Raw genomic sequence first — 14,613 nt, forward strand, 5'->3', positions numbered from 1 at the left:
TGGAGACAAGCCAGCCCCATTTTTACAGCACAGGCTGCTATAAGCAAAGTCTGAATGTCTAGTGTGAATGTTAGTAAAAGGGTGAGCAGATGAATTGAGTAAATGGTTAGGGTGGATAGATGGGTGAAATGGTGAGATGACAGGTGAGAAGGGGGTCAGTTCCGTGTTATCCAGCAATTAAGAGTAGGACTTTTCTGCCTAATGTTTCCTGGGTAACTATCCAGGTAAAGTCAGAACTGTCTAAAGTCTTGGACTCTTAATTCAGAATCTGGAGTGGGGGTGGGTGGGGGGGGGGGGTTGGTGGTGTGTGGAGAAAGAGTTCCAGGGAAAAGAATTCCCCATTAGAATTTGAAACTTTCTGGGCAAATCACACACAGGTCAGCATGTCAGAACTTACGCATTTTGGCGATCCTGAGATTAGAAGATCAAGGCTGATATCTCAAGCATGGCGCAATGTCATATTTTATTTGATAATGCTCCCAACAAGCAATTTGGGACATTTTATCATGTTAAAGGCACTATAGAAGTTATTGTTATTACAGCTAATCATTATCAGTACACGAGACTTTTTTTTAGGGATCAGGAAATGGATGCAAAGCAAGTGCTGCACATGCTATTTATAACGTTGGCAAAGTCCAATCAAAAATTCCTGCGTTAATTTTAAACGTTAAAGGGTAGATATTGGGATGAGTCACTCCTATCTTGGTATAAAAAGCGCACAAAGCAAATCAATTTCGCCAATGTCCAAACTGCGCTGGCATTGCTGCCACTCTTAAGTATCCCTACACCCCTCAAAAACATGTTAATGTAGGGACCTAATGTGTATAGAAGGACCACTTTTCAAAATTAGTTCTTAATGAATGGGCAGATAATGGGTGCAACCTGCTCAGGGTTCTGCAGGTAGCCAACTAAATGTAAGCAAGTTTGAGAAAAACTAAATAAAATTCTTCCTGTGGAGCTGTGGGGAAAGCTCCCCAGCTCCTCAACTGCACAGACTGTTTTATCACTTCATCACATGCATTCTATTGATTGCTCCCTTTGTTCTTCCCAGGTCATACCACAGTCACTTCAAGCAAGGGAGGCAACAATATTTTGCTCCATCACGCGAGTTCCTGCAAAGGTGCAACCAGCACCAGCAGCTCTCACAGTCAGTTATTCAGCTGAGGCCCAAGAGCCAATTCTTTTCAATCCTTGGACTACCTCCACAAATTGGCCAGATTAATTTCCACCCCAAAGATTGCAGCTGTAAAATAATATATTTAACAAATGTCAGCCACCACTTATTCATAATCTGCATTCAAATTCTCAACAGTGGTTTGATATCTGCCAACCTAAATGAGCAATGTATTTCATGACTGTTCAGTTCAGGAAAAACAATCCTTGCAGACAGCTACTTCCAAACCAGCATCTTTCTGCTGGAGGAGACAGAGTGGAAACACTGAAATCAATAGATTCAAGTCTTGGAATTGCTAAAAACATTAAAGTGGACAGGTACAAAAAAATTATATGGCTAATGAATACACTGGAATTCAAAGGGGTTGAAGTTATGCTGCAGTGCATAAGGTTCTGGTTAGACTGAATCTCAAGCACAGCATTCATTTCTGGGCATCGCACTTCAGGAAAGGATTAAATTATGAGGACAGATTGCATATACTAAGCTTTATTCTCTTAAATGTATAGAACAATGACAATCAGATCAAGATGTTTAAAATGATTAAACAACTTGATAGACAGAAACTTTTGCAGAGGAAGCCTAGAACAAACATAATCTTTAGTTACACTGTTAGGGGTAGTGCAGGAAGCACTCCTTCAGAGTTGTGGAAATCTGCAACTTTCTCTCTCAAAAAGTGGTTGAGACTAGGTCAGTTGAACATTTTGAGACTAAGGTTTCTATGACAGGATATAGAACCAAAGTGAATACATGGAGTTGAGATGCAAATCAACCATGGACCAACTGAATGACATGTACACTAACAAGCTTGAGAGGATGAAAGCAAACTCCTGTTCCTATGTAAACTACATGAAGGTTTAAATATTTGAGGTATTTTGTTTTACCATTCATTTTTGCACATATTGTACCTGGCAGTAGAATTTCTGTAAATAAATGCTATTTCTACTTTCTCACACGTTCTTAACAAGACAGTACTTTACCGTTGAACTTTGAAATGAAAATTACAAAATTTCACTTAATTTTTAATGCTGCAAGAAAAATCTGTAGCTTTTATTCTTCCACAGCTGACAGCATTCAACCAACATGGTTCGAAACTGGGAGGATATACCTAAACAATTTCACTTCTAACCTATCATTAGGTAAGGAAGGTGGAAAATTATAAACTAATCACTGTGAGGATTTTATATCAAACACAAATTTGGGCCAATTTTTAACTCAAATCACAAAAAAATTTTGTGGATACAATGTTCAATAAGTCTTACCAGAAACAGAGTTAAAGAGCTAACAACCCAAACTCCGAAAATGGGTAAACAAAAACATTTAAACCACAAAGGGATGATCATTTTCTTAAAACTTTTCATAGGTTATAGGAGAAATTAAATGCTCAATGTCAAAATGAAAAATTAAATGTTTAGGAATAGTTCTTAAATGTATTAATACACAAAATGCTTTAGTTTTTCATCGTGCTAAGTAGGCAGCTAAATATTTTTCAGTGACTAAATGGAAAACTGAAGTAAGATGGATGGAAAACTATATGATTGATTACAACATAAATACTTTAGACTGCAAATTATTACAAAGCATGTCTTTAAAAAAAAACACATTTCATTTTGACCCTTCGAATAACTCACTGGGGTTCCTGAAAAATTGAAAATACTACTAGCTGTGCTTATTGTAGTTAAATATAAATGAATATGTATAAATCAAATAGGAAATGAAATTCTTCATTAAAGGAAGCAGGTTTAATAAGAGTATGTGACACAAACAGGTTCAAGAAAGAAACTGTAATGTGATCCTCAAAAATACTGCTATGTTTAGCCTGTGTCAGATCAAGTTATTTGAAGTGTTAAAAATAAGCAGTAACATAGTTTAAACTGTACTAAACTTTCAAAATGTTGGATTTATGTTTTGGAATGTTAACATTATGCTGAAGAGAAAGATGCCCAGATGAAAATTATTGTTGTTTGGTTACAAACTAAGCCAAGGGCATTAGTGTTTCAACTTTCTGTAGTCCGATATGGGACTATTAAAGTATTATCTGCTGACTGAGCATCTAACTTCAAAAGATTCGTCATAAAACTGAGCTGGTTTCATTATTCATACCTTCAAATGGCCTAATAGTTCCTGGGTTTAGTTTAGCACCCTTCCAAAGATGACAACTGCAATATAAATACTGTGCTTGAATAAAAGAGTGGTAGAGGGGAAACAAAAGAAGCCAGTTGATTTTCTTCCCCAAATCATCTGTGCTTTTATCCACGTTAAGGCCCTTAAATGTCCTAGATCTACATCAATAAGTCCTTTAAAATGCACTAAAACAAACAGTCCATTGTCAAAAAACCTTCGGTTCACCATTTATAATAGGCGATCATTAACACTGAAAAACAAAAATCGTTCACTTCATTACAGAAGCATTGTGTCCATTGAATTTTCCTTCATTTAGGACTGGAGACCACCATTTCATTACAGACACTGTTGGATTTGAATTGATACAGCTACCTTTAAAAATGTATAAAGGTTTATAGTCTTTATCTGTAGTGTTTTCACACAAGTAGTTTATGCCAGACTTCGCTGTCTTGGTTTAATCCTCGGATATAGCTGTAAAAGAAAGAGCAAATTATGAGTTTACGATTGCAGACGTATACAATAATTTAAAGGTCTAGTTTCAGAGAGTTCTCCTCATTAAGTACTGCCGAAGTGCTGTTGAGCTACATAAACCAGTTTCAGCTCCAGAGCAGCACTGGAATTGCCACTTCTAGCCCATAGCCCTGTTGATTTAGAGGCTCATGGAACAATGGTAGGAAGTGCCATTGGTTTCAAGAAGGACGCAGAAAGAAAACTAAAAGTAGTACATTTATATGCTTCATTTCAATGAGAATGTGTTTTGATACATCTTCCAGTAACAGGTCACCCACAGATAATTAATGCCCAAATGCATCGGGAGGGGAAGAGGGGGGAGGCTCATTTGCTCAGAAAATAAAAGTAGGGAGCAATTGTATGTTCTATATATTGGGCTTTTTTAAATAGAAACCACTGATATCCACAGTTGCCTTTTTAGTTCTCATACACAACACCACAGTAAATTAGCAATACTACAAAATATAACATTTTTGCAAAAAACCTACCCCAAGTAAGTTGCGTGGCACATATCCTTCTCCATCATTTAGCCGTGCCCACCACCACTCAATCTCAGCCTCATCTTCTCGTCGGATGACTGACATACAATCACCTTCCTTAAAAGATAACTCATCTTCAGTCTGAGATTCATAATCCCACAGGGCATATACTACCCCTCTGTTCATTATACCCATTTTCTCTTGCACACCTGAAAGCAAGCAAGCATCCATTTTAGAAATTTTCCTTCTCTACCAGAAATTATTCCAAGCCAATTTGTAAGATTCATTTGACCAGAAATACTCCATAGGTTTATGGTGCATAGATCATAACTGGATACCCTCGGGAAGAACAATTAACCGATTAAATCCACATTCAAACACTTTTGCTGAATTATTGCAATTGAACAATGAGACTTTCAAAATGCAGACAGCAACATATTGTTAACTAGATAAAATCAGAACACAGTGTATCTACTTTTAGTGTTATGGTATAGGCAAGGGCACCTAATTGTTTTTGGCACTCTGCAGCTTGTAGGGAAGTTCATGCTACTTCCAGTTCCACGTCTTGTGCTGCAACACTCACCACCAGCTATGGTTCATAAATGCAGCTGCCCACAGAAATCACTAGCTGCCTCCACCCATGTATGATTTTGGTGAAGGTGGTGTATGAAACATGAAATCTGCAGATTAGATCTGGTAAGAGCAGATCTGAACTTTGTTGATTTGTATGGATAGCCAGGGTAACCAGTGGAGAGGTCCCTTTGAATTTTGTCCCAGGACATGATTGGGAGAGGTCAAAGTGCCCTTTGGAAGAGATAAGGCACTCTTTGGGAGAAGTAAACCCTTTGGGATTGTTAAAGGTAGCCATTGTGCATAACTCGGAGCTCTCACAACTGTCAAGATATAATTTTGATGGGATTTATATTTAATAGAATATGGAGTCAGAAAGATGAAGTGTTTCAGAACCATTGGTGGGTGTAGGATTCTTATAAAATCAAAGACTGAGATAGATGGCTGTGGCAGATACAACATATAAGAGGAAAGTGATATTTGTAAACAGAATAAGGATTCTGTACTCAATATTTTGGGTTAGAAAGTTTGCATCAAAAATTTGGATGGAATTGGAGATTGTGAAACCAGTGGAGTAATTCTAAAGGCAACTAAACCATGGAGAGCGACGAGTGAAACAAGGGTAAAGGCAGACACTATTAGTGGTAGAAATAAGCAATTTTATTGATGGATAAGATATGTACTGAGTAGAACAAGCCACTAACGTGGTTACACATCATCTGGTTCAGCCACACACCAACAGAGTAGTGATTACAAGAGATATGGGTACCTTAGGAGATTGCACAGGCACCTCTTTTTGAGACTGCATGCACTTTTCTAAAGCACAGCAGACCTTTAATTATTTTGGTAATGAAAGCAAAGTGAAACTAGCACATCTTTACTGCTTATCAAAGTTTAAGTCATACATAGTCTTTGGTTTTCACTTTTCGGTCTGTATGAATACAAAAAGTGCCAAGAAGCACCTCACTGAGTATTACTTATATAAACATAAGAACAGCATTTCAGGACATTGATATTTCAATGCCACGCACAATTAATACTGTACCAAACACCCTAGTACTCACCATAGAGAAATTGCGAACATTGAATGTAGCCCTCCTCCATCTCCTCGCATTTATCAGCAGCGGTCTGCAGGTCGCTGTAGGTTGTTGCAAACACTGCTGCCCCAGATTCAACTAGGAACTTGCAAACTTGCACATTATTACAGGAGGCTGCACAATGCAAAGGTGTCCTACAAAAGGAATATAAAAGCTAGTGATATTTAGCAAATAGAAAAGTTTTAAAGACTCACTTTTCTTCACAGGCTTTTGCTCCATAAGAGAGTATATTTCACACTTTGTTATATTTATGATGACTATCATGTGACACACATCCAATTACTCCTGATCTTCGAATCATAGAATTATACAGCACAGAGAGCCTATTGTGCCTGTACTGGCTCTTTAGTGCTATCCATTAATCCCAGAACCCTGCTTCCCCCTACAGTCCTGTAAAAACATTTTCCCTTTGTGTATTTATCTCATTTAGTTTTGAATGCTACTATTGAATATACTTTCACCACCCTGCAATGGATTCCAGATCATAATTCACTTTGCAATAATACGTTTTCTCATGTCACCTTTGAATATTTTGCCAGATGCACCAAAGCCACTCAAGATTTTGAACCTACCAAATCTCCTCCTGTCCTTCTCTGTTCTCAGGAAAACAATCTCAATTTCTCCAGTCTCTCCACTTGAATATTGTGGTCTCTGAAAACTTTGAAATTAGGCTCTATATACTCTAGACCAGGTCTTTTAAACAACATCAGAAAGAACAGTGATCATAATACTGACTCCTTGGAAACAATATTTTGTACTTCCCTCCAGATGAAAGACATCAGTACACCACTAACTAATGCTTTGTCCCTTAGTAAATTTTATAGCATAGTACTTTAAACCCATGGTTTAATTTGCTAGCAAATTTATTATCTGGTACTTAAATCCACATACACCATGTGAACCACACTATTCACAGAAACCCTACTGTGCAGGAGGCCATTTGGCCCACTGACTTTCCAACAGAGCATTTCACCTAGGTTCACTACTCTGTCCTATCCCATCACCCTAATGGATTTACGGTGGCTAATCCACCTAACCTACACATCTTTGGCCTGTGGGAGGAAACCCATGCAGACACAGGGAGAACATGCAAACTCCACACAGACAATCACTTAAGTCTGGAATCTAACTCAAGTCCCTGGCATGATGGGGCAGCAGTGCAAACCACTCCTCTAATCAACCCTCTCTGTTAATTCAAGGAACTCTATCAATTAAACATAAATTGCTTTTTATAAAGCTGTGCTGGCTTTCATTTACAACCCATACTTTTCCAAATGCCAATTAATTTTGTCTTTGACTGTCTCTGAAAGTCTCCATGTTAGGCTGAATGGCATGTAGTTGCTGGGTTTTTCCCATTTTTGAACAGGGATGTAACATTTGCAATCCTCTACTCCTTTGGCACTATTCTCATATCCAAACAGAATTGAAAAATTGCAGCTACTGCAATTTCCACCCTTGCATTCTTCAGCAACCTAGGCTGAATCATAGCCAGACTTATCTACTTTGAGGACCATCAATTTTTCAATTACCTTTATTTTTATCTGATACAGTATTACAACTGTCTCCTCCTTTATTGTTCACTGATAGCATCCCCTTCTCTAATGAAGATAAATGCAAAGTATTCATTTAGTACGTTAGCTATGCCTTCTGCCTCCACAAGTGACTCCTCTTAGATTCACAATTGCCCCACCCTTCCTGCGAATAACATTTTATTATTTACACATTTTGAGACACATCTGGGCTCCTTTTGTTAGCCACTAGTCTATATAAAAAGCTTTACTCCTTTTATTCTCCTTTTTGGATATCCTCTCCACTTCCTACATTTGCCTTGTTAGAATCTCCTGAGTTCCTTATAATGAGTAATACAAAACCAGCTGAGGGATAGGCAATCCCTAAAACCCACTCACAAGATTCATTCCATCAGATTAACTAAAGTTTTGCCAAGTAAGAAAATGAGATTTTTTATTTGAGGTGACTTTGGATATTTGGCTTGTCCATAAATTTTAATATATATATGTTTTAGACTATATGAGCTATCTTTCGTCAGTACAAGGACACCATGAAAAGTTAAAATAAACATGGAAATGTGAAACTAGGTGATTTAGCAACTAACAATGGAATATCACATTTCAAAACAAAGATTAACAAACTTCCAGCCTTGTGAAATTTGGACAACTCCGTTTCAAGAGCAAACATGCCCAAGTTAGCTGGACTACCAGTTGGATTTGTGTGATGGAAGAGCACTCATCCTTGCAAAGGACAAAATGGCAAGAACATTGGGACCACTTGTAACATAGCTGAATCACAGGTATTCCCTCAAGACAAAATAAAGTTAGGAAAATGCACTGAAATAAAGGTTTCAAAATTAGGAATTTTCATTTTTTTTCCTGAATGAGATTCAAAACAGTTAAAAAAAACGTGGAGTATTTTAAAATACACTGAAGATAAGATTGCTTTAAGTGGAGTAGTCAGATGATATTTGAGTATTAAAGGCTTGTTTAATATTTTTCATTCATGACAAAGGTACATAAATAGGAACAAATTCAAAGATAATCATGGAATCAAGAACAAGTTTTGAATCCCTCAGCAAAATAAATTATGAATATCAGTGTTTGGCCTCCAACCCACCAATCTGAATTTTATTATGGAGAATTGTTCAATGCTAGAAAGGAAGAAACAGAGTTTTTGCTAATGTTACACCTTTTCCTCCACTAAAATGTTAATGGTATGTAATAATGTTGAATTATTGCTTATGCATGTTTTTACAAAGAAAAAAATTAAGAAATAACTATTAACGCTCAAGGGGAAAATAAAGAAATGCAATGTTTTAGTTCAGTGAAACTGGCCAATCCCATCTGTGTAATGTGACCACTGTCTGTTTATAATAATAAATTTACAATTGCAACCATAAACGAGTAAGATGCGTATTTGGGGTGACTGAAAGATTTAAATCACATGCAGCACCAAAACAACCATTTGGCCAAGTGCACATTTCATTAACTACACTCTGCTAGATTTTCTTGGAACATTGCTAATTGTTTAAGAATGCAATTATGTTAAGGTGTTTTGAGTAGAGTGTAAAAAAAAACCACAAGTTTAATGCCTCCTAACAACATTGAAAGAGAATGTATCTCTGATTTTGTACAAGAATTGACAGTACCATATTTGGAATTAAACAACAGTGACTTAACAGCTTTTACCACATTTATTTTACAACTTACCATCCATCACTATCTGCTGCATTAACATTCACTCCAAACTGTACTAAGAACTTTACAATTTCTGTGTGACCTGCACAGACAGCATTATGTAGGGCTGTAATTCCTTCATCGTTTGGTTGGCTAGGATCCTCCACCTATTCAAAGAAAATTACACACAAAAATTGATTGATTTTTAAACCAAACACAAAAGCAAACTCACATGTTGTATATTACTTAAAAACAAACCCAGTGTTCCCATATTACAAACAATTTCCAATATGGTTCAACCACAACCACAGAAATCTGCATTTTTTCAGATACAGCATTCTTGAAATAAATTATAAAAAAACTGTTCAATAATTAGGTAGTGTCATAACACTTGCCAGCTGAGCTCTTTATCTTAGGATACTATTGAATTCAGCAGCTAATTCACATTAGAAAACCAATTCTGAAATGAGCATTTAGTCCTAGTTTGTTCCAAAAAATGAAAGCAATTATTTAAGTTCTTTCTGGATTGGGGGGCCCACAGTATTCCTTGTCCTGTCAACCAAGCTGTTGTGAATATTCATGCAACCACATGGTAGCAAACCTTCAAACGCAGGAGATAAATATTGGGTAGCACTGGGCTGGGTTTTTTCTGGCCTTCTGGAGACAAACTGGTGGAGTCATTGCTGAGGGAAGGCAAAGTGCAGTATGCACCACCTTTCAGCTGCCATGCCTTTGTGTTAGCAATGGGGAAGTGAAGAATGGCTCTCCCCCACACAGCTCACCAACTATCTCCCTGTCAAACATGCCCGATTGGAAAGGCAGCATCCTTCCATGGCATCACCTTCGTCTGTGTGCAGCTCCAATAGTGACCACCACTACTAGTGGCACTGCTGAGCCACTGATCCTCCAAAAGCCCCAGCGACAACAAATAATTGCCTAACCCCCAATAAAATACAGCTGTGGATCTTATAAATGGTCGAGGTAGGATTGCTGCCAGATTTTCGGCCCGTTATCTTCACCTCAAGAATAAAATTTAGCCCATTTTCTTGGTTGCATTTCAACCTGTCCCCAGTAAAATCAGATACTAACGTAGGAAACAAACATTTGCACCGATTGTATGTCAAGTCACACTGAAGGTACTAACATACCTCATAAATGATGCGCTGGACTAAATCAAATTCACCTTCCAAAGAAGAATCAAGTAACAGTGCTACAGGATTGAACTTCACCCTCATTCCATGACCTATACGTTCTGAGCCGAGCTTTTTCAGGTTTGTTCTCTTTCCCTAAAATCAATAAAAACAAAACGAGTATAGAGACATGAACTAAGCAATAGACTAGTACAGTACATGATTTTGATACTAGGCAAGATCAGATAGGTTAAACATGAGTCATTAGGGAGCTGACGTATTGACTCGTGATACTTCCAATAATGATCACTGAATAGGCAAGTGTGGGAGAGGTGGGGATTTCAGAATGAGCATATGATTGGGTTTGAATGTGACATGCCATATAATGCTGTCACTCTACATCTTGGTTAACAACAACAAGAAATTAACACTTAAGTTGTAAAACATCCAAAGGTGCTTCACAGGCACGTTACAATACAAAATTTAACAATATGAATAACGGTATATAGAAGAGATTGGTCAGTGTCTCTGAAACTATATTCTAGCAATGACTCAAAGTCTTCAGCAGAGGTGGTGACTGATCAAAAACAACCCAAGAAAGTTATCAATACACCCACAAGCCTCTGAAAATCCTCAATTGGTTGGAAAAGCAGTGGAGTTTGGATCAGTTATGATTCTTTTTTGTTAGTGTTTTGCAAGGATAAGGACAGAAGATGCGTGGGGATATCACCACCATGGGCAAATAGCAACACTCGCATCCCGTTAAAGAATAAACAAAATAAAAATGGTACCGGACAGCGGGGGGGGGAATAATGTCCCTTTTATAAATATTTTCAAATTTCTAAAATTATCACTTTTCTACAGCACGCTTTTGGTAGGAAACAAGTACTAATATTAAAAAACGTGAAAATAATGTACAAATCCTATACCATAACTTTCCAAACACAAAATACTAAATAACTGAAATAACAAAAATTTATAATTTTTTGAGGCACTCAGTTCTCTTAAGATGTTACTTTTTTGCTGCATATTTACATAGAACGGTGGCTAGATTGAATAATTCATTATATACCATTTAATTCGATTTGCAACTTTCCCAATCACCCTGTCAAATTTCATTACCTATGCATTATAGCAATATGTGAGATTCCATTATAGAATTCTTCTATGTCAATCACACATTAGCTCTTTTGAATGAAGGAAATAGTAGAGATATAAGTTGCAACAATGAAAAAAAATCAAGTAAACTCAAACATGTTATGAAATATGGGTCAAATAATAAAGAAGGAGATTTATTCCTCAATTTAAATGTCAACTGCTGGACAAAAGAAGGGTTGAAAAACTGTCAACCAATAATCTTGGAACACATCTCCATTAAAAAGCTTGTGTGCTTCATTGATCTGATTAGAACAGAAGGACTGAATAAGTCTTACTCCAGCTAGTACTTCAGATAAACTAATAGGGGAGGCTTGGTATATTGATGTAAATTGTAGCCAGGGGAAAAAAGTGTAATTTCACTCAGTAATATTTGTAATTCCAGAACCATTAATTCTCAAACTTCATAAAAATAGATCATTAGATAAAAAATTTCTGCTCACTAATATGTATGCCCATAAATACATTATATACACATACAAAAATATATGAAAGTGGAGCAATAGTCATTAACTAGGGTCCAAATTAGTCCAGAATATACCCATTTTGATTCATTTTCAGAATGTAAGAGTAGATCATATCGGCCATCAAACCCGCCCTGTCATTCAATATCATCTCGAACGGTTAGGCACGTTTTGAGGAAATGGAGTAACATTTCTTGATGACTGATGAGACTAGCTAATTTGGCTGGAAAATTAAGTAAGAAATAATTTAAGTAAAGCATTTTTGTCAAACACAAATTTCATATCCATAAAAATAATTTGTGCAAACTCAAAGCAAATCAATTGACGATTTCAAATTTCCAACATTCCAACAAAAACCTTAGCAGTATGTATTACTCACAGGTGGTAGGACAGTGTGTCCAGTAATTTCAGGTGGACGCATGTTAAAACTATCCTCGCCTATATTCTCATGTTCACCAGCAACAGGATATGGAGGAGGTGGGTAAGGAGGATACTCTTCTGCTAATTCTTCAGGAGAGAGTGGGCTTTCCTGACTCTGCTGCTCTTCCACAGACGGTAAAACAGGAGAACTTGGTGTCTGCCCTTCCAAGACAGGAGCAGGACCACACGAAGGAGATGAAACAAGTTCTTCAGCACCTGGTACCTCAGTTTCTTTCTTGGGAACTGGTTCCAGTTGATCTGGAGTGGTGTCTGTTGTAGCTGTAGTGTCTTCCTCCAGTTTAACACTGAGATCTGTGCCTTCATCTATAGCATTCTCTTCCGCAGATAAAAGAGTAGGTTGTTTTGGTTGATAGAATGGCATGGGACTAGCAGTCTCCATGGCAGCCAGTGTTGTGCGCTGGTATAGCAGCTTCTGAATATTGGGTCCATTTGGTCCCTCTGGTTCTGTAATAGAGCTACGTTTTTTCAGTGGCCTCGGAGCATTGGACAGTTTTTTTCTTAGTGCCTCCAAGTCAGCATCACTCTGATTTCGGTACGGATTGTACATAAAAGGCAGGAGCTTGGTGGGACTCAGTGGTCGTGGAATGCGTTCAGTCTCTGAGTGGTCTGCTGAAGATGCCGCGTTATCAGTCTCAGTATCAGGACAGTCTGGTTTATCGTGGCTCTTTGAATGCACGCTATTAATTTCCTGCTCGGTTTGATGCTGACTGCCGATGTAATTCTGCGAGGATCCAGAAATTACTGGTTTGCCATACACTGCATTTAACAAAATAATGTGGAATTCAGATACAGATAAAATTCGAACATTTGTTTGAAATAATTTTTACTGAATGACTATATAATTGTGAATTATCTATCGTTTTCTATTTTCATACAGGAAATAAACATACAGCTTAACTTTGCAAAAACAAACTTGGTTTATGCCAATCACCAGTTTCAATGCCCGGTGGCAATTTTTTCAGTGTAAATTAACGCTACTACAGCAAACACTGAAGGAGGATTGACCCCAACCAAACTGGGTATAATGGTAGAATCTGGGCTGAGAATAACATCATTGTGTGAATTAAGCCTGACGCATGCAGTCGTCTCCCTTAGATAGTCGACCATCTGTACACAAACTGCAAAAATTCGATGGGTGTGTAGAAGCAATAACAACAAGGAAACTGGTACAAGGCAACTGCAACCAGGCAACATGTGCATTGGATATACTCTGGAAATTGTTAAAAAAGATGTTGTCTGAGACAGAGGAATGTGGGATATTGAAAACTTAAAGAATAAAGTGATAAGAAAATGAATTTGAACAATTGAGTCAATTACTGACATTGAGTTGGAAGGGGATGAGGAAAAGTTCTGGTGACAAGGATGTGGGAAGCACAGAGCCAGTTAGTCATTCACTGGAACTGAATCTTTTTAGACTGATCAACAAGATAGAAATACTGTGTATTGAAGAAAGCCAAAATAATATGAAACAATCTACACTGTTGAGTTTTATAACACCCTGATATAATCAATTTTTCTACCAGCCCTGGAAAGGGTTAATTTCAAGCTAAACTGTATTCATTTTGATTAAAAGGTGCACAGTTTGCTCAGAATACTCTTAGTTTCAGAGTTCTTGACTATTTAAAGTCTACCAAATGGATTATTTCATTGTGACTTCAGGGACTGTGCAAAAAAGTCCAGTGGAAAATGAACTTTGCGAGCTCTAATTTAACAATCATTTAACATCAATAGACTAAGCTTTGTAGTTGCATTCTCTAGGAAATTCTTTCCTCGTGATATATTTCCCAAAAGTCTCATCAGAATACTAACACTGGCTCTGCAATATACTGTTGTGCATGAGAATGCTTCACTTCTTCCAAGGCAGGTTACAAAAAAAAGTACTTAAAAAAAAATATTTCCACAGAATATCTAATAATGACCGTGATTTATATTTTTGTAAAAGTGTAGGGTGTACAAAAGGCTTGGATCTTTGAAGTCTGTGAAATAGATCTGAGGCAGGGGGCCAAAGAGTGCAAGGTGGGTGGACAAGGCTTGAAAAATTGTAGAGATAAGGTAAGGCAAGGCTATGGAAGGATTAGAGATATTTTAAATTCAATGTACTGTGGGACAGCAAATCAACCTACATCAGTGAGAACAGGAATGAAACAGGACAGTTATGGGATTAGATCAAATTTTTAGTTGTGTGTGTCAAATTTATTAAGGATGGAGGATGGGACATCAATTGTGCCTTATAAAACACATCAAATTAGATTGGGATGATCAGACACCAATATACAAAAACTCA

The 14,613-nt window shown here is 37.3% G+C and overlaps 1 protein-coding gene across 1 annotated transcript in view; it reads right to left on the reverse strand.

Moving 5' to 3' along the window:
- Positions 1 to 293: 293 nt before the first annotated feature.
- LOC145351063 (apoptosis-stimulating of p53 protein 2-like) overlaps positions 294 to 14,613 on the reverse strand; it is a 78,572-nt gene continuing 64,252 nt past the window's right edge. The window contains exons 13-18 of the mRNA XM_080200661.1: positions 12,268 to 13,085; positions 10,288 to 10,425; positions 9,173 to 9,306; positions 5,919 to 6,085; positions 4,294 to 4,493; positions 294 to 3,766 (exon numbers count right to left, since the gene is read on the reverse strand). Of these exons, the coding sequence (XP_080056787.1) occupies positions 3,725 to 3,766; positions 4,294 to 4,493; positions 5,919 to 6,085; positions 9,173 to 9,306; positions 10,288 to 10,425; positions 12,268 to 13,085 (1,499 nt within the window). The 3' untranslated portion in view covers positions 294 to 3,724. The remainder of the gene's footprint in view (positions 3,767 to 4,293; positions 4,494 to 5,918; positions 6,086 to 9,172; positions 9,307 to 10,287; positions 10,426 to 12,267; positions 13,086 to 14,613) is intronic.

This window comes from Carcharhinus amblyrhynchos, chromosome 12 (genome assembly GCF_965287045.1).
Source record: "Carcharhinus amblyrhynchos chromosome 12, sCarAmb.v2.hapA, whole genome shotgun sequence".
NCBI lineage: Eukaryota > Metazoa > Chordata > Chondrichthyes > Carcharhiniformes > Carcharhinidae > Carcharhinus > Carcharhinus amblyrhynchos.